The sequence below is a fragment of the Phalacrocorax carbo genome, chromosome 6 (genome assembly GCF_963921805.1).
Source record: "Phalacrocorax carbo chromosome 6, bPhaCar2.1, whole genome shotgun sequence".
NCBI classification, from domain to species: Eukaryota; Metazoa; Chordata; class Aves; order Suliformes; family Phalacrocoracidae; genus Phalacrocorax; species Phalacrocorax carbo.
The window spans coordinates 63467200-63489576 of NC_087518.1; the positions used below are offsets into that span (position 1 = coordinate 63467200).

The following is a 22377-nucleotide window of genomic DNA, read 5'->3' on the forward strand; positions in this document are numbered from 1 at the left end:
GTAATGTCATCAGAGCTAGAGTAGAAAATAAGTCTTAGATCCTCTGGTTCAAAAGAAATTCCCTTTTTTAACACCAGTACGCCTTGCCACTGAAGGATATTTCTGACTTTTTTTTTTTTTTTGGACAGCTCTAGAGAGCTAATGAAAAAGCAAGTTGTCCTACCTCCAGTTCTGTCAAAGCAAGTCTGCTAAACATGGTAATTTCTTGAATGCCAGAGAGGACACTAAAGAACATACATAGGAAATCCAAGGACCTCCTAACACACAACATGGAAGTCACTTCCCCTTTTTGTCAGCCACTACTGTTTTGAAAATTTTAAGTTTGATGATTAGGAAAAAAAAAAATCATACCCACTTCAAAGGCAGCTGGAAGGAAAAAAAAAAAGGCAACATCTGCTATTCATTTACTTGTTCCTTCTAATTCTTGGAAGACTTCTACATCCAAACAAGGTTTTAATCATCCCAAGGCAACAAGCAATGTGTTATCATTAGTATCAAGGGAGTAGACATAACCGAAATGATTTTTCTAATGTTGACAGAAAAACCCACAAAGTATTTGGTCATCACACATCCTGCCAGTGAATCTGTAGCCACTCAAGATCTCTGGCATACTTTCTGCTTGGGACATTAACAAACTTTTAATCAATAATATTAACAACAACAACAAAACCCCAAACCTCAGGTACAGACTAGGGTAGAGCATTACTTCCCAAAATGCAGAAAACCCTTCACAATGTCATAGCCCTCACCTAACATGTTTGTTTACAGGAAAAGGGAAGGAATCATACTGAAAATGAGAAGACTCCACAGCAGCAAGAGCCAGGAATCCAGTTAAACAGGCCAAAGGTGTACGTGATACAGGAGGGGAGCATCACCATAAGAGAAGGAAAACAGCACAGTCACTCCTGTCCTGCACAAATGGATACTTACAAGACTAAGCACATCAATAAGTGAGTACAGAGGCATAATGATGGCTGGAAAAGAATATGACTAAATTAGAGAGTACATCAAAATTTTAAAGGAATTTACCTAGTTCAAAATCCCTCTCACAACTACAAAAAGTTGGTAAGTTGAAGGAAGCATAAGAGTGGGCCAGACTTTACAATGGAAAACTTTAATGATCGAAAGCATCAATGCAGCTAGAAAACTAAGCAAAAGCCATGTCCTTCCCAGCAGCATATTTCAGTTCAGAAGGGGCATGTGAGGAAAATTATTCTGAAGTTATGAAGGATCCATTGCTGACATTAAAAAAAAAAAAAAAAATCACTGACCTGGACTAAATTCTCATCAGTATCTCATCATGAAATGAATAGTTTAAAGCTGCTCTAGTACTTCAAATGATATGAAACCATAAAATCAGACAGCATAGTAGGATGAATGTCACAATAATTGTCCTTCAAATGTGTGTTATTCATTAAACCAGGAACTGGATGACAAAATTTGAATTTAGTCCCTTGAGAACTTTATAAAAAAATAACTCTCAAATGGTAATACTGAACTCCTTCACCCTCACAAGGGGAGAAATGATGTGAACAAATCAAGACAAAAGGTGCTTATTTACAGGGCAGTTACTGACCATTTGTGCCTCAACCCTACTGAGCTTTCAATTACAGCACGTCCACAGGCTTCAGTGGAGTAACCAGCTGGGCATCGCCTCCTTCTCTGCCTGCAACACCTATGAATTATACCAGGACTATAAAGGCTCTGTCCGTCCACAGAAAGCAAGCAAGCAAAACTCCGGAAACCTGAATAAATAAATTGCACTCTGAATAAAATAAAACAGAGTTTCTAAGTAACCTCTGGTAAAATTATTCTTAAATTTCCACCTAAACTGATTTATAGTTGCCATTAGCTATCAAGGTAATCCCTCAGGGACACCATCGCGTTGCAAATGCTTTTATCTCACAATACTCACAACCTTGAGTATAGTCCTCTCACCTCCAGCCTGGGAAGCAGAAATAAAATTATCACATCTATCAGCCCCTGAAAAGTGAGTGGAGCTCACTGGGAAAAGAGAGAAAGAAACCATGAAGACTGATGCCCAACATGAGGGAGCCGCAGGATGAGCATGCTGGCTAGCAGGGCTGGCTATTTCTGCCTTGCAAGCAACATAAATAACCAATCTGAAAAGTGGTTAAAAATAACTGTCATTCACATCCCCACTTGCTCCCTCAGGACACAACCCCAGAAAACAATTGCTCAAGCGCTGCCACGGTGGCACAAACCTCCAGAGGCTGGCGGGAAGGGCAGGAACCAAGTGATGCTGCGTTTGAACAGAACAAGTTTCTGGCATCGGTGGCTGATTCACCCTGAAGACTCCCAGCACTGGCTTTCTTTCTAATTGCTCCACACTGGAGTGGTCTGCCCCATCACCTGCAGCAAGCAGCAAAACAATTTTGGGGACAGACTCACATGAGTTAGAAGCTTCCAACTACAACAGGAAGGAGGCAAAAATTTTAAAATAATGGGTAAAAGCAAAGAAATCACCATTTACAAAAGGTAGTCACTAAAAAGCAGCTTAAAACAGCCCAACAAGCGATTGCTGTTCAAGTGCTGTCTGGCCCCTTGAAAACCCTGTGTTCACTGGTCCTAAAAGCCTAACTTCCATTTGAGCCCTCCTGGCCAGCACTCTCACCTACGCGGGAAGCAGCTGCTGGCGGAGGCACGCTCTCATCCACGTAGGAAACGGATTTCAGAGGATCTGCAGAGAGATGAGGCCAACAGGAACAGTGACGACAAGAGGGCAGGGAAAACAGCTGAAAGGAAGAAAGAGCATCAGGAAAGAAGTAAGAGAGGAAACAGATGCACTGGAGGGAGAAGAAAATACCAGGGGGAGGGGGAAAGCAAATGGAGAAGGTGAAAGTTCAGATTCGAGAGAAGACAGCGCAAGCACAGAACAAGCTGCAGAACTGAGATGAGTCAAAATGAGGGAGAAGTAGAGACAAGACGGAAAGAAAGAAAATTAATCTTAAAAAAAGAGTGCAGACCTGTCAGAGCAATACCTCATACTAATCACAGAGCAGTCTGGGTTTCTGGGCACGAGAGAACATCAAGCCACCTGAATCAAGGTAGAAAAATGTGAGGAACAGGGAAAACTGGAAAGAAGTTGTCACTAGCAGAGCTGACAGGAAAATGAAATAACCTACAGAAATCCTAACATTTCAAAATCTGCTGCTCTTTCAAATAGAGATAAAAGGCATTTTAAGTTCATTAAACTTTAACATGCCTTTCTGAAACACTAGATTTTGAGGTCAAACTCTAATGATATTCAGCACAAAACAGGAAAAGCTAAATACTACTGCATTTCTCTTCCAAATAGTTTAAAGAACATCTCCCAGGAATGGTATTCCCACAAAACTTTTTGAGGACTAATTTTCCTGTAGAACTGCTCCACCACAAATTTTACAAACAACATTAGATGAAGTCACTGTTCCTCACTGGAATGAAAAAGATACATCACTGGGGAGTCATGTTTCCAAATATAAATGGTTTTGCAAAATATATTCGTGGTCCTGCATGCTAAGCCACAAATTATGAAAACCGTTTTTAAGACTTAGAGAGCAATTCCCCACACCTGCTCTCACACAGCACGGAAACGGCAATGAGTTCTGAGCCACAAAGACCAAGCCCTTAATTATTATGACAACCACCATCAGTACACCTACATGGAGAAACCCCACCAAGACACCAGTTCTGCCCCAAAGGAGAACATCTCAGCCTTTGTTCACTGCTAATCAGAGCCCACATGAATTCATGGCCCTGTTACACTGCTGATGGAAGAAGGATCGACTCCTCAGGCCTGTTCCTAGCAAGGTGTGCTGAGAGACAACGTTACAAAATACACTCCCTCTTGTTTCAGAAGTTTTTTACCTAGCAGTTGTTTTCTTATGTTTCTCCCATTGGCCATGGCAAACAATTTACAATTTAAAAAAAAAAAAATTCCATTTTTTCATAATAGGTATTCTTAACACTAAAGAATAATTCACATTACATTTATTATTGCTAGAGCTTTGTGCTCTTGAAATAACGTGATGCGCTATGGGGCTTACAGGCTACAAAAACCTAAATTCTCAGAAAAGAGAATGCAGATAGTTTAAATTAAGCAGACTCCCCAGGGGTCCATGAATCTGAGCAATTATAGCTGGGAAGACACACAAATCTGAAATATGCTCCAGTCTGCTGCTGAGGAGCTTCTCATGAAGAGCAGCTCCCGTTCCCAGCATAGCTCAGCCACTCCTACATCTGCCTGCTCTCCCATCACCACGTCTGTATTCACAGGCAAATCACACGGGTCTCGGTCAGCAAAGGCTTTCATCTCAGCTAATCAATTTACCAGGGTCTTCCGCAGGAAGGGAAATCCATAGGGCTCCGAAACAACCATAGAGGCATTCCAATAGGATTACTGGCGTCATTTCCATAGTGCTTCATAAAACCTGTAACAGCACAGAAACGGTAGCTACAAGCATTTTCTAAGGCCCAGTCCTTCTAACCAACAGTATCACTCAAAGGCATCACCGAGAACAACAAATGTGGACTTAAACCTCAGCTTTTTACAAAGATTGCCATCTGTTCAGCATACATTCCAGTGAAATCAGTGGCCTCAGCACGACCCACAGAGAAGATGCATCACCATATTCAGTGCTGCCAGCTGCAACCGCAACCTGAATGAACACAGACCCTGAATAACTTTCTCATGACTACCTGTAGTGATTCACATCAAGGCACAGCGGTGGGTAAATTCACACTGCCCTCTTTGTGATGGACAAAAAGATCGGGACATAACAGGGACAGGCAGAACTCCAAACAAAATTGCTTGGGTGAGCCCCATTTAGGACTCTCATAAAACCTCCATATATTTACACACCTGTTAAAGATGACTTAAGGTTTTAACATCTTCTCCACTTTTTAAAATGCCCTAGAAATTCCCTACAACCAAACAGCCCTAAGAGGACACACAGACACCCCAAACGAGCCCTCAGGGTGAGGCCCAAAAACTATTACTTCATACTAAGCATCTCAAAACCTAAGGAAGGGCCACAAAAAATAAGATAAAATGAAAGTGGGAAATCAAAGCTTAGCAGGAATTTTCTATGATATTTAAAAATAAGCAATCACCAATTCAGAGAAGTATGCAATGCAACCTGAAATCCCGCATCAGTTTGCGCACATGCGTGGAGGGTAAAACACCAAGAGAAAGCGAAACCGGTACTGCTCTGAAATGCAAAACTTAAGCCGCAAAGTAGCCGGAAGAGGTTTTCAAAATATCTGCCTAACTGCAAGCTAGGTTTTTAAAGCTCGGCAGAAATCCCTTTTCAACCAACCAGACATCAGCTGAGACAAAGGCAGCAGCCTGCAAGGGCACTTCAGAGAATCTCAGCCTTTCTATTTCAAGAGTTAAGAGAGCCACAGGCAGTAGCAATAGTTTGAACATTCTCCCTGGTGTTTCCTACTTTCTGCTTGTTCTCCAGGAAAAAGAAATTCAAAGCTTGATCTAAATCCTGTGGAGATAAGTAGGATTGATGAGTGTTTACCGTGAGTTACAGTTCACATGGTAGGACTATATCATCACCATACCCCCATCCAGAGGCACTTAAAATCTGATGGGTACATTAGTGCAGTGAAGATGTAGTCCTCTGTCTACCTTGAACCATCTCTGCACTCGAATCAGACTTATTGGGCTCACAGACCCTGAGGAACTCAGAAGGAAAAAACAACATGGTCATCATGGGCTTATATCAGCTGATCTAAGGCATCACTGCCTTAATTTAAAGTCAGTCACTGGAGCACATAAGTATAATTTAAATCTTGACCACCAACATACAAGCAAAACACAAGGAATTAGGCTGTGAGGATGCTGTCATTATTACAGTATTAATTTAGAGTGTGGGCAGACAAAAGAATGCATTACATGTTTTTAGCATCGGGTTTCCTATGCAACAGTAAAGGGAGGCTGCTTTGACAGTCTAAATTTTTAAGGGTCAAGACTAATCATTCTGCTTTAGTTGACTGTAAGGCTTCTTCCCATGCTGAAGCGATGTGAATGCAAGAACAAGCAATGGTACAAAGTATCCCAAGTATAGATTATACAGTACATACCCTTATATAACTCAGAAACAAATAGGTAAATTTGACTGTATCAAGGATTAAAGTACATATCTAATGATTTTGGAAATACAAAATCATCTTGTCCTTCTAAGCTCTACCAGTTAAAAACATGCTTTAAAAACTGCTTTGTTTTGGGTTTTTTTTCAGAAAACATTTCATTACAGCAACAACATCAAATGTACATTTTGTTTGCTTCTGCAAGGCAATCATACCATATTCTCTACATCATTTAAAATAACTTTCAAGTGATTTTCAAAGGCATAAAACTAGTGAAAAATAGGTAAGGACAGATTAACTTAATCCCTTCTAACCAACTATAAAATAAAATTCTGCCTGAAAGTAGAGGCACTTTACAGGCCCAAAATATTTTGGATTGTAATACAAGACAGCTGAACTTAATTTTTCCAATTACATTAGTTCATACCTGTAGGTCTGCAAGAATGTTTTAAATAGTTCATGAGCAGCTTTTATTGAAATTGCTACAATACCACTATATTACACAATTGTGACTGAGGTCTCATGTTCTAATATGCAAAGAATCAAATAACCTATTAATAGTCCTTCAACGTCTCATCTTACCAAGACATTCACTATTGTCATTTAATACAGGATGAAAGAAAGGATCACTGATATTTTTCTAAAAGATACGTTCTCACTTGACCATGTGTCGGACTGGAGCCAACAGCATTCACTGAGCTTTGAGGGAACATCTTTCTCCTAAACATAAAAATTCAAAACCTTACTGTAAAGATATCAGTTCAGATTGCATTTCACATATCAAGTTTTAGCAAACAGCTGGTATTTCACAATGCCTGAAGTCTTAAGCTTGGCTTGTCAAAGCAAAATCAGAAGAAAGAAAAGGTAGCTCCAGATGACGCTGAATAAACTGGAAAGTGCAGTAAAAAAAAATGAATGGCTGATTTGACATGGTACACATCAATTCATACTTCTCTGTGAAACTGAATTTTCAAAATACTGAAATAGCACAGTGTAAGGCAGCACAAAACATTGCTATGGAGTATAATGGAGTAATATGGAAGTACTGCAACGCTGTTTTGGAGCAGTTAGGAGGAGAATAAAAATCAACGGGTTTTGATGCTTTTTTTTGTTTGGTTTGGTTTTGAAAGAACTACAGATACAATTCTAGTATTGGGGAAACAAGTTCAAAAACTGACGCCTCTACATCCAGTAAAACTCGAAGATAAAACTGCCAGTGACCTAATAAACCTTCCTCTCTACTCAGAGATACCCACGCAAGGCAGGGCACGAGCCAGGACATCCCTGCCTGGCACCGGCGGTGCATGCTCAGGGCCAGACAGGAGCTCGCTCCTGCCCCGGCACACGACGGGCGTACGGAAGGGAGCGCGCCAGCAGCTGCTCTGCAGCCACAGCATTTGGCCCGCTCCCATCTGGGCCAGCTGCTGGCCAGGGAGCCAACATCACTTCAGCAGAAAACTGTCTTTCTCCCTGCCTGCCTCTATTTTACCAATACCAAACTGAAAGTCCTTCCTGCCCATGCCTCTCATCTGCTGCTCCCAGTTAACCCTCCTTCCTAACGCCCACACCACTCAAGGCCAAGCTCAGCTACACCAGGCCCGGGAGCTGCTGGGTCCCCACCGGCACAGCCACAATGGATGCACCTTTCAGGGTCCTCCCCCTCACTCCTTGCCCACCAGCAGCTGCCTTACCTTGCAGCCCCTTCCCTCCTTACCCTCTCTGTATTTCCTTCTTTACACCTACGATTTAATCTTTATACCTACAATTCAGTAAACTCTTGACCTTAAAGGAAGGGGAGGAGAGGATGTGGGTGAGAAATCCAAGATCCTCTGTCTCACCAGTGCACAAATTGCACCAATGCATCGCACTAGCCCATCCTGAGGTGCAGTGCCGCAGCCTGGTAAATAACCTCCTGGACCTCACCGTCCTAAGGCAGCACCTTATTACTGAGACCGGCCCAGCATCATTAAACAATAATGCCGTTATCATTAAAGAATAACACAGCATATCCAAGACTGGTTTTCTCTGTTTATTTTGGGATAAATCTTAAATTATTTTTTCCTGTCCCCTCTCAAAATCCCGAGGTGTCCTGCTGGCCAACACCCCCTTTAATCCAGCTTCACAACTTTTTCTGATCTTTCTCTCTAGTTCATATTTGTTTCTTTTGATGGTTTTCTTCTACTTCTTATACATCCTTCTCTCTCCCCCTGAGCCTTTCTGATTTATTAGTTTCTTTTCATAAGCAGTCCTTCAGCTTGCCACTATCACAGGTCTCCCCCACCTTTGTCAGAGAAGGCTCAAAAAATAACATGGCTTCTCCCACACGACACAGCAGCATGCCGGACACAGGCATTAATTTAGATTAACCGCCGCTGGCACACACTGTAGCCTCTGTGACAAACTCGTACGATTATTTTTCCTGTTAATGCATTAGCTCCCAGCACACTAAAACTTTGTGCAGGAGGGAACATTTGAGACAATTCTTGGCAAGATGCATTTGCTGCGTTTAACCGCTGTATGACACAAACAGTATGTAAAATAAGCTTTACAATACAGTACAAGTCCGTTTTCCCTTCCCCCCAACAAAAAAGAATCAATGTGAACAAAAATTTTTAAAAAAATTACATCAGTTTAAGTATTATGTTCTCCATCTTCTTAAGGTAAGAATTACCTAGAAAATCTGGGTCACTACTTTTTTGTCAGCTGCTTTTCCTAGCACAAAGCATAAAGGTCACGCTTCGAACAAATATTCGTTCAACATATTTTACCCAATCCAACATGTATAAGATATGCATATGATACCATACATATGAATAAATCTATCTTTTATGGATAATATAGCTTACGGATATATCTAATGGTCAGTGCAGCTTTCATTTAGATGAATCGTGAAAATAGTTAATTGTGGTAAAGACGTTCAGTGGATCAGAGTAGCAGCAAGTAAGCAAAGAGATTGTTTTGAAAAATAGTTGTTGAACTTTTCAGGTTTTTTCAATTACATTGCCATATACATATACACAGTCAGTTTTAAATCATTCAAAAGGATAGGTTTTTTTCTGAACACACCTTTCTACACACAAAAATTGAACGAGTTCCCAAACTGTTGTTCAAGCCCAAGAAATTTTGCTATTTCAGAAAAACTATGTTAGTTTAAATGTATCTTTGTGGTACTTCCTTAACTCAATAACTTAGCACCTAATGTAACAAGCAAACACAGATTAAGAGTTGTTTTGCACACCAGTCCTCTCAAAGACCTTTCTGCCCAGGGAAAATAGATTACTGATATCCCATGACTCCTGGAAGGGCCACAAGCACCACTCTGAATCCCTTTCATTTTCTCATTTAGCTCATCTTGTCCCTCCTAAGATCCCAGACCTAAATCACACCCTCAGGCACAGAGGTCAGCACACCCACTCACATGCCACTCTTTCAGACAATGTGCAGAGTCAAGAGACAATTCCCATCTCCTCCTTTGCAGAGCCACGTGGCACACGAAGTTTGATACCCTGCCATTTGGCATGTTCTCCCAGGCTAAAATTCGGAAGGAAAAAAAAAAAAAATCAAGTGGCATAGCTGCGGGAAGACACATGTGGGGAAGTACTGGAGGGCATGCCCTCCTGCAGGAAGCTTGCAGAGGTAGGACACGCACTCACCGAGCTAGGGGATGGAGATGATGGTTACCGTTTGTGGGGGGTGGGGAAGCTCCAAGCCAAGGGCAGGACCAGAGGAAGCTGAGAGGTATGCCTCTCAGCACACCCACATCCTGAGGCTACCTAATACCGCTGTAACCAATAAAAATAAACTGCTCAAAAGCTCAGTTGCCACACCAAAATATAATGTGGATGACAAAGAGATGTATTTCCTTTGGACTACATAGTCACAGCAAAAAAAGTAACTCCCTAAAATTAGAAAACATTTGAACTTTTAATACAAGTGAGGGATATTTTGTTTATTTTTATTAGAAAAATAGGAAATAGTTATTTTTGATATTTAATCTATGTCAACATCCCCTTTAGTAAACTCCCGTGCCATATTGCATTAAGGGCAGTTTTCCTGTTTAGCAATCTCTCACAACTAAATGCCTTGCAAAAACCATTTCAAAACTAGTTTGCAAAGTATTAAAGATAAAAGATAAGCATTAAACAGATGCCATCCTCCACAAATCCAAAGTAATCCGTTGGTTTAGGTTTTATATTTCTGGAGATAAATTATTTAAATTCTTGTACAATTATGATTAAACATTAGGATTAGTACTCTCTGTTATGGATCACTTCTATTTTTATTATTTTCACCAGACTACGTTAGCCAAGAAACAGCATCTGAGGAAAGTGAATTACTACAGGGAACAGCTCCCACGGAAGACACCAACGCTGAGCTGCAGTGCTCCACCTCACCGTCACCAGGCACCAATGCTACCCTTTGGGGAAACCCTGCAACGCACCAGCATGCCAGTCACGTCTCTGCCACCCATTTAGCACATTCCCTCTTCCAGCTCCACTCCCAGCAGCTGCAAGGTTTAGCGCTTCTTCACACGGTGCCCACAGTAAGACCACTTTCACACCAACTCTCAAGTCTGCATCCAGCAGACTCCCCTTCAGCTGAAGGCCAAAAGACATTATTTGATCCATCTTCCAAATTTCCTTTCCTGATGGCACAAGCAGTGGTTGAAAGTAACAACTGATGTCGCTAGCCTGTGGGAGTTCGAAGAGCAGAGTGGGTTTGGGCCTTGACAAAAGAGCTCTTAAGAGATCCAATGCTCTCCTGTTCTGTTCAGTCACGGTAAAAAAAAAAAAAAACCTGGTCATGAATGTCCCTGAACCTGACAGTTTCCAACCTCATACGAAGCCCACGTGCAGTTTTTCACAGGGGACCTTGCACGGAGACACGCCAGCTTCTCAGACAGGAGCCAGGCAGCATTCAGCTGGCAACCCAGAGGTGGAAGATTCATTGGCAAAGCAACAATGCTGCTCATCCTTTATACAAGCAAGGTTTGTACTTTCACATCTGAGGCTTTATGTTCTGGAGAGGGTAACTGACTGAATCAGCTCCTGTTCTTCAAAGGACTCTTTCCACTAACCAAATATAAATATATATTTTTTCATAAACATACAGAAATGCAGATGAAAACAGCCAGCATTCAAATAGCTCCTAAGCCCAATGTTTTGCAATTTAAAATCACCGAGACACTTCTCTTACACAGGCATTGTGTAAATCCTCCAAATAGGTTGCTGGACTCAGCCCCGCTATTTCAAATGCATAAGACAGCCCACCCATGAGAACAGCTGTGACACAAGGTGTGTGGCTGGCAGCATGACAAAGGTATGCAGCTCCCTGTGCTAGCCAGACCATAAAAGAGAACACACCCCCTGCCATTTGGTCAAGCACGTGTCTGTGTTGCAATGCTGAGCATCACCGCTCTCGGTTTCTATTCATGCCCCAAGAGCCGGCAGCGGTAGGGTGCTTACAAAGCAAAGCAACACTGCTCCTGTTTGACTGAGCAAGGCTCCAACAAAAAGCGGCATCCTGAAGCGGCAGCATCAGTCATAATCCCTCAGCGCTTCTGATGTAGTTTTTAAGGGGTTACCAAGGTCTATTGAGCAGAGCTGATGAGCGTCACCAACGCCTGATCTGCCACTTCTATTCTGTAAAAATAAATATGAGACTTGACTCTCTCATGTCAGACACTTGACATCTACTCCCAGGTCTGCCTGAGGCACCATCTCTCACTTTCTTGTTCTTTGGTGCTGTGGCATTTATAACTAGCCCCCAAGACATGAAAGCTTGGTTCGTAGAGAACGGCCTGACAAATGTCAGCAGCAGTAAGAGACAAGGGTAGAATCATACAGCCTGCCTTCCACAGGGCCCATTCATGAAGCCTCTGTCCACCCTTCTCATTCTCCACTTCTATTGCTCAGAGACCGTGCGGTAAGAATCCCCTGAGCCATTCTAAGGTTCTGCGGCAGAAAACAACATCAGATAAGGGAGTGCAAGAGCTGCAGCTCAGTTCCAGAAGATGACAGGTTAGGGTCACATGAGGTTCAAACAGTTCAGCTAAGCGGTACAGACGCAGTGGCGTGTTCCAGTGGACAGCGCAGTCAGTGGCCAAGGTGATTTCCATCCTAACACCAACTCTGCTCCAGCACCCCATGCCTCCAAAGCCTATAAATCACTACCCCACAAGGCACGGGACAGTTAGCTAGTGTTTCTACAAGACCCTGAGATCCTATGATGCAGGAAATGTATTACTGACAAGTATTCTTCTGACAAAACTCACAATTTAGGGCTCAACTCTGCAGACTCCAAGTAAATCTCACCAAATTGGTAATCTTCAAGCCTCCGAGACTTCAGCGTAAGTTATTGCTAAGTGCTCTTTACAGTCTTAGCAACAAACTACAAGCAACTCGCAGAACTCCAACATACTACATTTTTAATAACAATTTCTCAGATCTTCCCTGAGTGATCCTTTCCAGCAGAAAGCATCTCCTCCGAGAGGCTTTTCATCAAGCCCCACAGAACCTCACTAACATGACTAAATCTTGGTCTCACACAAAGCAAAGGTAGCATTCCCGTAAGTTTAATGCTGCGTAAGAGTTAACATTGTAGGTTCTGGTCCAGCAACGGTTCCCCGTTTCAAGGGTGAAATCAGCTGAGGCCAGAAATGCACTATTGGAGAGAGGGGCCGGCAGCACCGCGGGGGACGGGTTCCTCAGGCACACAGCACGCACAGAGACAAGGAGGCAACTGTCATCCCTGTGAAAGAGCACCAGTAGTTGCATTATATACGTATGAAGCTCAAGTTCAAAACATGCATTATAAACAATCCAAGATCTGTAATTATAATCCATAGTTCAAACGCACTTAGAGAAATAAATACGAATCTTAATTCCCAAGCCTGCTCTAAGAAAGAAGAGAGGAGAGCATTCTGACACTTATTTTTAGTAGACAGGAGGAGACCACCATTACTAAAATTAAGTAATACTGGTCCAAATAGCAACATTACTATCTAATTTAAGTTGACTCAGTGAGTTAGCTATCCAGAAAATACTGTGTAATATCATGAGGACACTTTTCCAGTTCATTTTAAAAAAAAAAAAAGAGAATCTGTTTCCATACTTTTTATCCATTATAAGCAGGGCAAGAAACCATTTCCAAGAGTTCCTATGCAAAGTGTTTACAGTTCTGCAAGCTAAAGTGAAGAGGGTCTGTTTGGAAGCAATGAATCTAACTAAAATGGAAGTATAAACCAGGGCTCCGGTAGAGTTCAGCAAGTCCTGAAACTCTGTGAGAGTTTGAGCAGTGCATGGAGAACTTGTCTGGATTTCTTCCATTCGGGGGAGCCTGCCCTCTGCATCTCTCCCTCACTCAGATGAAGTATTGCCTCTGCAAAGGCAATTCAAGCAGGCACTTGAGCTCTCAAGTACGCAGGGCAGCCTTTACCCTGTTCACATCTAGTACAAGGGTCTGGCAGTTTTCATTCTGACTAGCTGAAATACACCTGACGCTTTTTTTTCATCTTTTTGCACGGCAGGCTTACAGCAAACGTCCCCTTGGCAGTAAAACATAGATGCTAAAAATAAGAAACAAAAAGAAAGAAAATAAATGTTTTTGTGAGCAAACACAGGCAAGGAACATTCCTCCCACAGCATAATCCACTACCGCTGCTCCTTGCCAGTCTCCTAAGCACCAGTGGCCGTTTTTATTCCTATAAATCTAACCCAGAATTGTAACACTGGCATGTTACAATGTGCCGGTTTCTCAATGTTTTAAAACACATGAAAGGCTCAGAAGTTCAGTTTCCTTTCAGACGACATCTGCGTGGCTGTCCCCGTCTCTGCAGCGGCATAGGTGTGCGCAAAGCTGTGACAGGAAGTCGTGCACATATAGAGCCTCTTCTCACTCAATTATTAATGTAGTCTTACCTCGACATCCGAAACCGGCTTTAGGAGGCACAATAACAAAACAGCGCTCCCAACTAAAAAAAGATGTTTTTAGAAGGGAATGAATTTGGAATTACATTTTGTCATTATTTAACCAAAGTATCGGTTTAAAAAGCGAAATATAAAAGGGTCTGAAATGAAAAATAAGATACTACAACACCGGCAACCGGCTATCAAGAGCACGGTTTCCCATTACCGATGAGTTTTTACCACTCAGCCTCGCCGGTCGCAAAGGCAGGCGCGAAGGCCAGCCGACCCCGCTCCGCCGCCCCCCGCCCGCGCCCGCAGGTGCCGAGAGGCCGGCGGGGGCTGCAGCCCGCCTGTACGAGCGCTCGGCGTGCTCAGGGCCGCCGCTCCGCTGCCTGCGGGACCGCTGCGGGGAACTTCTCCTCAGCGCGGCCGCCCCGAGGGGACGGGCCCCGCGGCTGCCGGCAGGGGCTCGGCGGGCCCGGCTGCGGGCGGCAGCCCTCAACGAGGCTCCGGGGGCCTCGGACGCGCCAAGCCGGCGGCGGGGAAGGGAAGGAGCGGAGCCCGGCGGGGGCTGCCCCGGGGCCGCACCCGCCGCCCCGCACGGAGCGGGCCCGGCCCCGCGGCACCGGCGGGAAGCTGCGCGGGCGCGAGGGCTGCGGGCAGGCAGCGGGCGCGGGCGCACCCGGCCCTTCGCGGCTCCTCCTGCGCGCCCGCGGAACCGCCGCGTGCCCCCAGAGACTCAGGCAAAGCGCGCAGAGCCCCCCCCGCGCGGAGCCCCCGCGGCCGCACCTGGGACATCTGCGGGCGCAGGTTGATCTCCTTGAGGTTGATGGAGTGGCCGCGCAGGTTGTTGAGGAGCTGGCAGAGCAGGACGCCGTCGCGCAGCGTCTGCGCCAGGTCGAAGACCTGGGCCGTGTCCCAGGTCACCCGGTGGTTGGGCGGCAGCACCTTGCAGCTGATCAGCCACTGCCCGCACTGCTTCCAGGGCTCCATCGCCGCCACAACGCGCTGCGGCCGCGGCGGACCCTGCTGCGCTCTCCCGCCGCCGCCGCCGCCGCCGCCGCCGCCGCCCCGCCCCGCCCCGCCCCGCCCCGCCCCGCGCCGGGGGGCGGGACCCGCCCCCGCCGGCACCTGCCCGCGCCCCCGCCCCCGGCGGCCGCGGCTCGGCAGGGCCGGACGGAGCACCTGCGGCGCACGGGGCGCAGCGGCGGGGCCCCGCCACGGCCTGACCCCCGCCACGGCCTCCCGGCCCCCGCCACGGCCTGACCCCCGCCACGGCCTCCCGGCCCCCGCCACGGCCTCCCGGCCCCCGCCACGGCCTGACCCCCGCCACGGCCTCCCGGCCCCCGCCACGGCCTGACCCCCGCCACGGCCTGACCCCCGCCACGGCCTCCCGGCCCCCGCCACGGCCTCCCGGCCCCCGCCACGGCCTGACCCCCGCGGCCTCGGGCAGGAGGCAAGCCATCAGGCGTTAGGAGAGATGCCCTCCCAACTCTTCCGAGAGGGGATGGGGAGCGTGCCACGGCATAGCATCATTTTCCCTTTGTTCTCCCCTAAAACGTGCTGCACTAACGGACTTGAATTTTATTTGCACTTTAGGTTTGGGGGAAGAAAAACCTAACAGCTTCAAATAAAAAACTATTAAATTGATTTTAGGTTACTGAAGGTGACAGGCTCCAAAAAAGAACAATACAAACACCATATCCTCCACGTCTGCATCTCAAAAGCTTTTATTTCCTTTGGATTTCTGAAGCAGTGCTGGAAACTTACTTTCTCAAAAAACAATACAAAATCCTGTTTTCTCCTCTATTAAAGTGTTCATTTAAAAAAAAAAAATACACTTTTGAAGTACAATTAATGAGTAATTTATGGGGGGAAAAAACACACACTCCAGGATGAAAAAGCCTCCTAGCAGCAAAAAACTAACGTGACTATTCAAGATGGCCCACAACTATCCCCAGTTTTCACATCTCCTCTGTTAAAAGCATGATAACACTTGCTGCTTTCTGAGCTCAGAGTAATCCTGAAAATGCTTTCAGTAATTTCTGAAAGAATTAATACAGAAATTCTTGGAATTTATTTCAGAAACTGAAGCCTAGCCAGTGATTTGCATGTTTCTGTAAGCTTAAAATGCTGCCTGGCTTTTTTTTTTTTTCTTTAAACAGGTGATATGTCTGCTATTCCAGGCATCTGCCTGAGCAGACAGTGGCACTAACTTTGGATCATGAGTGCAGGGCTGCAGAACATGCCGCAGGACCACTCACCACTTTGCACTGCCTTCAGCTAAAAAGAAAAAGAAACTGTGGCCCTCAGAAAATACAAAGGATCCAGCTCCACCATCCGTAGCACCTGTGCCATCACCCAGCTGATGATGGGATGAGATAGGTGTGACTTACTACATAATTAGAGACACAAGTGTTGCTTGAGGACATCTGCAAGCAGTGTTTGGTTCTGCTCCTGAAGATGTGCAAAGCTGCAAGCAGCCAGCTTGCTTTTCAGACCTCTGCTTGCATTAGCCGGGCTCGCAAATTAAAGAGGCTTCGGCTTTGACCGAGTACGGAGGGAGCTCACGAAGGTGCTCTGTACAGGTCCAGCCTGCCAGAGCAGGAACACATTTTAACAGAATATAAACTCCAATTAGCAGCAAGTGATTCTGTGTTAATAAAAAGATTCAAAGGACTGGTGGTGGTGGTGCAGCTGAGCTTAAACTCTTCAGAGTAACTCTTACATGGGAGAGCATGACTTCAGGTCGAGTTGCCTCAGCAATACTTCCTTCCCTGTGCTCACAGGTCCCTCCTGCTCCACGCCTGCAGCCACAGCCCACGGAGCTCCTGGTTATCAGGAGAGATGTGAATACTCTCTGTAATCACCTCAGCCCAAACACTTGGTCACCAAGAACAGGCGCCTCTGCCCCCTCTGGGCAACACTTTGACTGTTTTATGCTGAGCAGCTGGAGGAAAGGGAAGTTTGCAATGTAAACATGCTATCAAAGTACCTGACGGCCTATAACCAGGCAGAATTAGAGATAATTCCTGATTTAAATCAAAAGGCACTGAAATTAACAGCCTGCACTGTGATCATTTGGATATCATCATCCATCAGAATGATCATCAGAGAAGTTCGATCAAGAATACAATAAAATACTGTCTCATAGTAACATATTTATCTGTGACAAGTTAAACGTGAAATGGTAAGTGAATAAGAATTCAGTCACACCCACAAGCTATCCACCCTCAGGCTGGCAACAACCCTAACACTGAAGCAAATGCAGAAGGCAGAAAAAATAAATAAATAAAAGAAACAGAAAAACATCTGCTCTATGTTATCCACATCCCCACTTCAGTTGCCCCCAGCCAGGATCAGTGGTACAGCACCCTGACAGCAACATAAACTGGTGGGATGCCTTTGCAGAGAGAGAGAAAAACGAGCACTGTTCTGATTCATAAACAGCAAAAAAAGCACTTCAGGCTAGTTGCTCAAGTGGGTCTAATCTTTTTACATGGTTTAATAGGAGCAGACCAACACTCCTTAATCCAAACTTTACATCCAAAGAATATGTATGCTTTAAAGGTGGTGGTTGGAATTCAAAACATCTGAAAATCCTACACTGTGGTTTCAAATCATTTATAAGCCATAGGCTGTTATACTGCAATGTAAGAACTGAATTCCACTCAAATACATGGGTTTGTTCCTCTACTGCATCTCACGAAATCAACTGAGTGACATTGCTCCAAACGGAGAAGAATCCATATATCCACATAAATTCCAGAAAATCAGCTCTCTGTGAGTTACATGGCTGACAGAAGGCAAGGGGCAGATGGATTCATGGCCAAAATTCATGGGCAGCACTGCCTTGCTGGAGCAGAAGGCTGACTGCCTCCGAGGTTCAGTATTGTCTGCACATTCACTTTCCTCCTCTCCTGCAGTACTCTTCACAAACTTCTTCAGCTTCCTACATTGTCCACAGTCATTTACTGGGAGTGGTTCTGGTTTTCTCTTGGTCCTAAATTTGTTTGTGTTCAAGACCTACTTTTACATTGACTTATTTTTTGCTGTTAGTAGATATAAAACCCAGAAAACCCTATAAATCAAATATCAAGTACTTTAAATGAACCAGCTGCTGAAGACATCCTGGAAGGTTGACCTATTTCCATCCTGTTCTCCTCATACTCCAAAAATTGCTTATAGATCTGTCTGGTTGGAGGATCCTCTGGACCGAAAGAGGGGCCGGTTTGAAAGTCACCTCAGTCCATCTCCTCCAGTTTCACTAGCACAGACTGACATTCATGAACCTGGCAGCTAGACTGCAGTTAGATTGCTCAAAAGATTCAATACGTCACATACCTTTTTCCTAACGCATCATTAAGCCATTTGCTGAAGCAGTTTTAACTTCAGGTTTCTTTATAAAGAAACCAGTAAAGCTTCAGATGTACATTCCCACTTTCAAAATACTGCAAAGCAGCAACATAAATACAATAAAGAAATCTCTATTAAAAGAGCAGCAAGTCTGAAGGAGAACTGTTCACCAAAAGGCACCCCAAAATAGCTTTTGCATGGTTATTCTCTCCTTCCAGGAGACAACTGTCTCCTTATTGGAGACATCATCATAAAGTTCGGTTTTTTTTACTCTTACCCTGTGCTGCATCCTGTGAAGGTGGCAACTTTCCAATTCTTTTGCTTTATTTCACAAAAGAAACACAATTTGTTTTATGAGGGCATGTTTGCAAGCTTTCTGAAATAACTCTTTCCCACTGTCACCACACTTGCTGTGTTTAAAGTATTTACATTGCTGAGGCTGGGGAAAATAAATAAATATAATTGAAAAAATAATAAACCCACAAATGTACACACATTCCCTCTTTTTCAATTATTCTTGCAGATATAATAGTGCCCTGGAGCCCTAGGCACAGACCCCCTTTGTGCGAGGTGCCAAACAAGGATAACAAAATGGTAGATCTCTTCCCAAAGAGCATCGTTCCTCACCTCCTTTTCCTACCGATTCCCTTATTCACCAACAGGTTCATCAGTTCTGGCACTTAAAGTTTTCCTGCCTTCCAACAATTGCACTTGAGTACATTTTTGCATGCCGCAGGGAGAAAGTGGTGTGAGCTCAAGTGAAGAACTGCCCTCGTTTGTGGGTACTAACGGCCCGTGTCTTGGCTGAGCCAGCCCTGAGCTCATGCTCAGCGTGTCTCAATTAGACCCACTTAATTATACCAGGAAGAAAATTCAGTTACGCATGGTCTGCAAGCGAGCAGGAACATGCAGTCTTGTGTCTCAGCCATTTGTATCTTCCTCCCATTTGGAAATGTGTCGGGCTACCATGGCTCCTGGCCAGAAGCCTCCCTCGAGCCACTCTCTTTTCGGCTGGATGGGAATAAAAGGGAGGTGGCCGGAGTCCAGCATTTCTTAAGTAGCCTGTTTATCTTGCAGTAGAAGTAAATGAGGATAAGATCGCTGACCAGAATTCTTCTGTAATTTCTGTCTGCTGCTAGAAAAGAGCATTAACGTGGATCAAGATCTCCCAGGTGCATCTGGCTCTACCCTATAGCTATAGGCTCCAGTTTCAGAATTACTTCGGGAACTTTGGCAGAAGTGAGAAAACATTGCTACTTTTAATCAACTGCTTACCAATTATTTGTTAGTGTTATTGTGAAAAGTATTATACTACAAATCAGATAGACTTTTAAAAAATAAACATTCTAAAGTAGCAGTCCTATCTGAATTTCAGCAAAGCGTTATATTTTACTTTAAACAACTCTTTCAAGTTTGAATGGAAGAAGTCATAGACAAGTGACCTGAAATCTAAATGAAGCACTAACAACAAAACAAAAACTACAAGGAAAAATAATAAGCTGGGAGGATGTATGGAACTGAGTGGAACGGGGCTTGGTGTTGAATTTACTTTTCAACAGAGAGCTGGAAGATGCAAACAGCAACATGATACATAAATGTAGTGATAATTATAAACTGAGAGGAATTCTAAATGCTAACACAAAAACTCCACCAAAATACTGGTTTCAGTATAAAAGTGCCTGATTATATAAAAAGCATTTGAATGTTTGAGAAGCCTATTCAGTGATGCTGCAAGGGAAGATCCATCTAGACCAGCCAATGTCAAAAGAAGACATTAAAGCAGTCAAACCAACTGCCTAGCTCTAACAGCTACCTACCAAATAATCGCCTTCAGAGTTGAAGGCATTGGCTTACCTCCCCTGCCAGAAATCTCTTTTTCACTGAAGTCCACTGGAACTTGTCCCATTTGACTGAGTCCAGAACCCCATTCTGAATTCCTAAAATATGATATTTGCTTTACAGAAGCCGAAGTTTCAGCTTTCTAAAAACCGTTCATACAAAAGGAATAAGGTGATGATGTGCCATGTGTTTGTGCTGAGCAAAAAGGGAAGCAAGACAGACGAACAGCCCCTCACCTCCTGCCAGCGGGCAGCCATGGCATTTATGATAAGGAAAACATTTAAGGTCAGAAGATAGATAGATAATCGTCATGTACTACTTTACATATTTTAACCAAAATATCAAAAAGGCTGGTCTCTTAAGAATCCAAGCAACCTGAAACAGTAAATAAAATCATAACCTTCCTTGTGCCTTAGTAGGTCCTGTTCAATTTTCTTTTATTTTTTGGACACCTCAAAGCAATATACCTGTTTCTTACCCCTTTCCTCCAGATTCATCTCTGTTTCTTATCTTCCATAGGTTGTTCTCAACAGTCTGATGGGGATTTTTAATACAAAACCAGATCAGATGACAGGGTTACAGGATAGGAAAAGCTCCCTTCTTCACTCAAGACGGAAGGAAAGGGGATGCTGACAAAAATTGGTTTTGTGGTCCCAGCTGAAAAGAAAGTGATATTTTTATGAAAAGTCAAGGTGTTCAAGAGCATATAACTGAGATGTGACAAGCTAGAAATTAACACAAGTAAGCCCTAAAGCAAGGAAAAGCTGGGCTTATGTTTTCAGAGTCTATTCAGGACCCAGAACTGAGAATCCAGAAAGGTTCTCCTGCATTGTTGGAAGAAGGGATCAATCACCAAAAGTGTGACACTCACAGGAAACACTGTGTGCTCGGTGAGGTCTGAGTATGTAGAAATCCAGGGAAAAAGCCTTCACATTAGAATTAAAAAATCTCCACTTTACCTAAAATTTGGAAAAACTGAAAAATGCCAAGTGTGAAATATCTACTTGAACAGTGAAAGAATATCCGGAGTAACGTTTATAACTATTACTAACAGAATTTTTATTTCAAAATTAATAGTATTAGGCAATGGAGTTTTTCATACACTAAAGGCAAAATTTACTATCAGTCTCTAGTCTCCTGCTGTGTTAACTGTTATAATAAATCGGGCAATCGCATATAATCGCTGAGACGCTCTTCCAGTTTTCCACTTACAACGTTAGATCTGTATTTACATACTAATCTAAGTTTGGTAAATAAAAGTTTCCTTTTATGCTTACAAGTAAAAAATAGTAATGATTTTTAACAACAAAACATTCACGTTTATTTTTAGAGAACTCAGCAGGCAAACTATTTCTAAACACTTCAGCAGGCAGTGCAGCTTCATCTCTAATGTTACCCATAGTTGTCTCTCCTCAAGAATAAAGAATATAAATATTTCAGAACATTCTGCTACCTACTTTTTTTCAGCCTTTCATAAGTGAGCATACTTGGGTATTGCTTGTCTAATGAGGCTGGGCCAACACGAGACTGCGGATCAGCAGAGGCTGAAGAGTTAGGGGGCTCTCTGTTCAGCCCATTGGGACTGAATTTGCAGCAGCAGGGACAACCTCGCTAGATTAGGGCCTGAAAGTAATAGGGGCCATGAACCCTAGTCTTCAGTTCAGAGAAATACACCATCACAAGTACAGGACACAAATTTTCGGAACTGTTCCCTGAATGTTGTGCACTTCCATTTCTACAGGCTCAGTTTTAGACTTAGCATGAGATAGCACTCCTCAGATGCCAAGAACATTTATTTTGTTCTGAAAGAAACCAGATCTCACCCCAAACCTTTAATTTTAATGCCTAGGATCACTACATCAGCTGAAGTCAGTGGTATCTGTGGCTACCAGTAACCTGGGTTATAAAGGTGTATATCCAAATTAGAGACCCCATCAAAATGACTAGTAGTGTCTTAAGTCATACCACAGATGATTGATAGGCAAGACAGTGGCAGGCAGAAATTATCTTCTATCTCGAAACATCAAGTCCCACCCACTATGCTGATATTAAAACTTCCCCAATCCTGGTTGAGAAATATTACTTTTGAGATAAAACTACCTGAGTGAAATGATTTAGAAACCAAAAGATTTCCATTCATATCTACCATATAGATTAATGTCAGAAACATAAT

General features: G+C 43.8%; 1 protein-coding gene across 1 annotated transcript in view; it reads right to left on the reverse strand.

Annotated features, from left to right (window-relative positions):
• VAV3 (vav guanine nucleotide exchange factor 3) overlaps positions 1 to 15066 on the reverse strand; it is a 172217-nt gene extending 157151 nt beyond the window's left edge. The window contains exon 1 of the mRNA XM_064455631.1: positions 14799 to 15066. Coding sequence (XP_064311701.1) covers positions 14799 to 15002 — 204 coding nt within the window. The 5' untranslated portion in view covers positions 15003 to 15066. The remainder of the gene's footprint in view (positions 1 to 14798) is intronic.
• Between the last annotated feature and the right edge of the window lie 7311 nt (positions 15067 to 22377).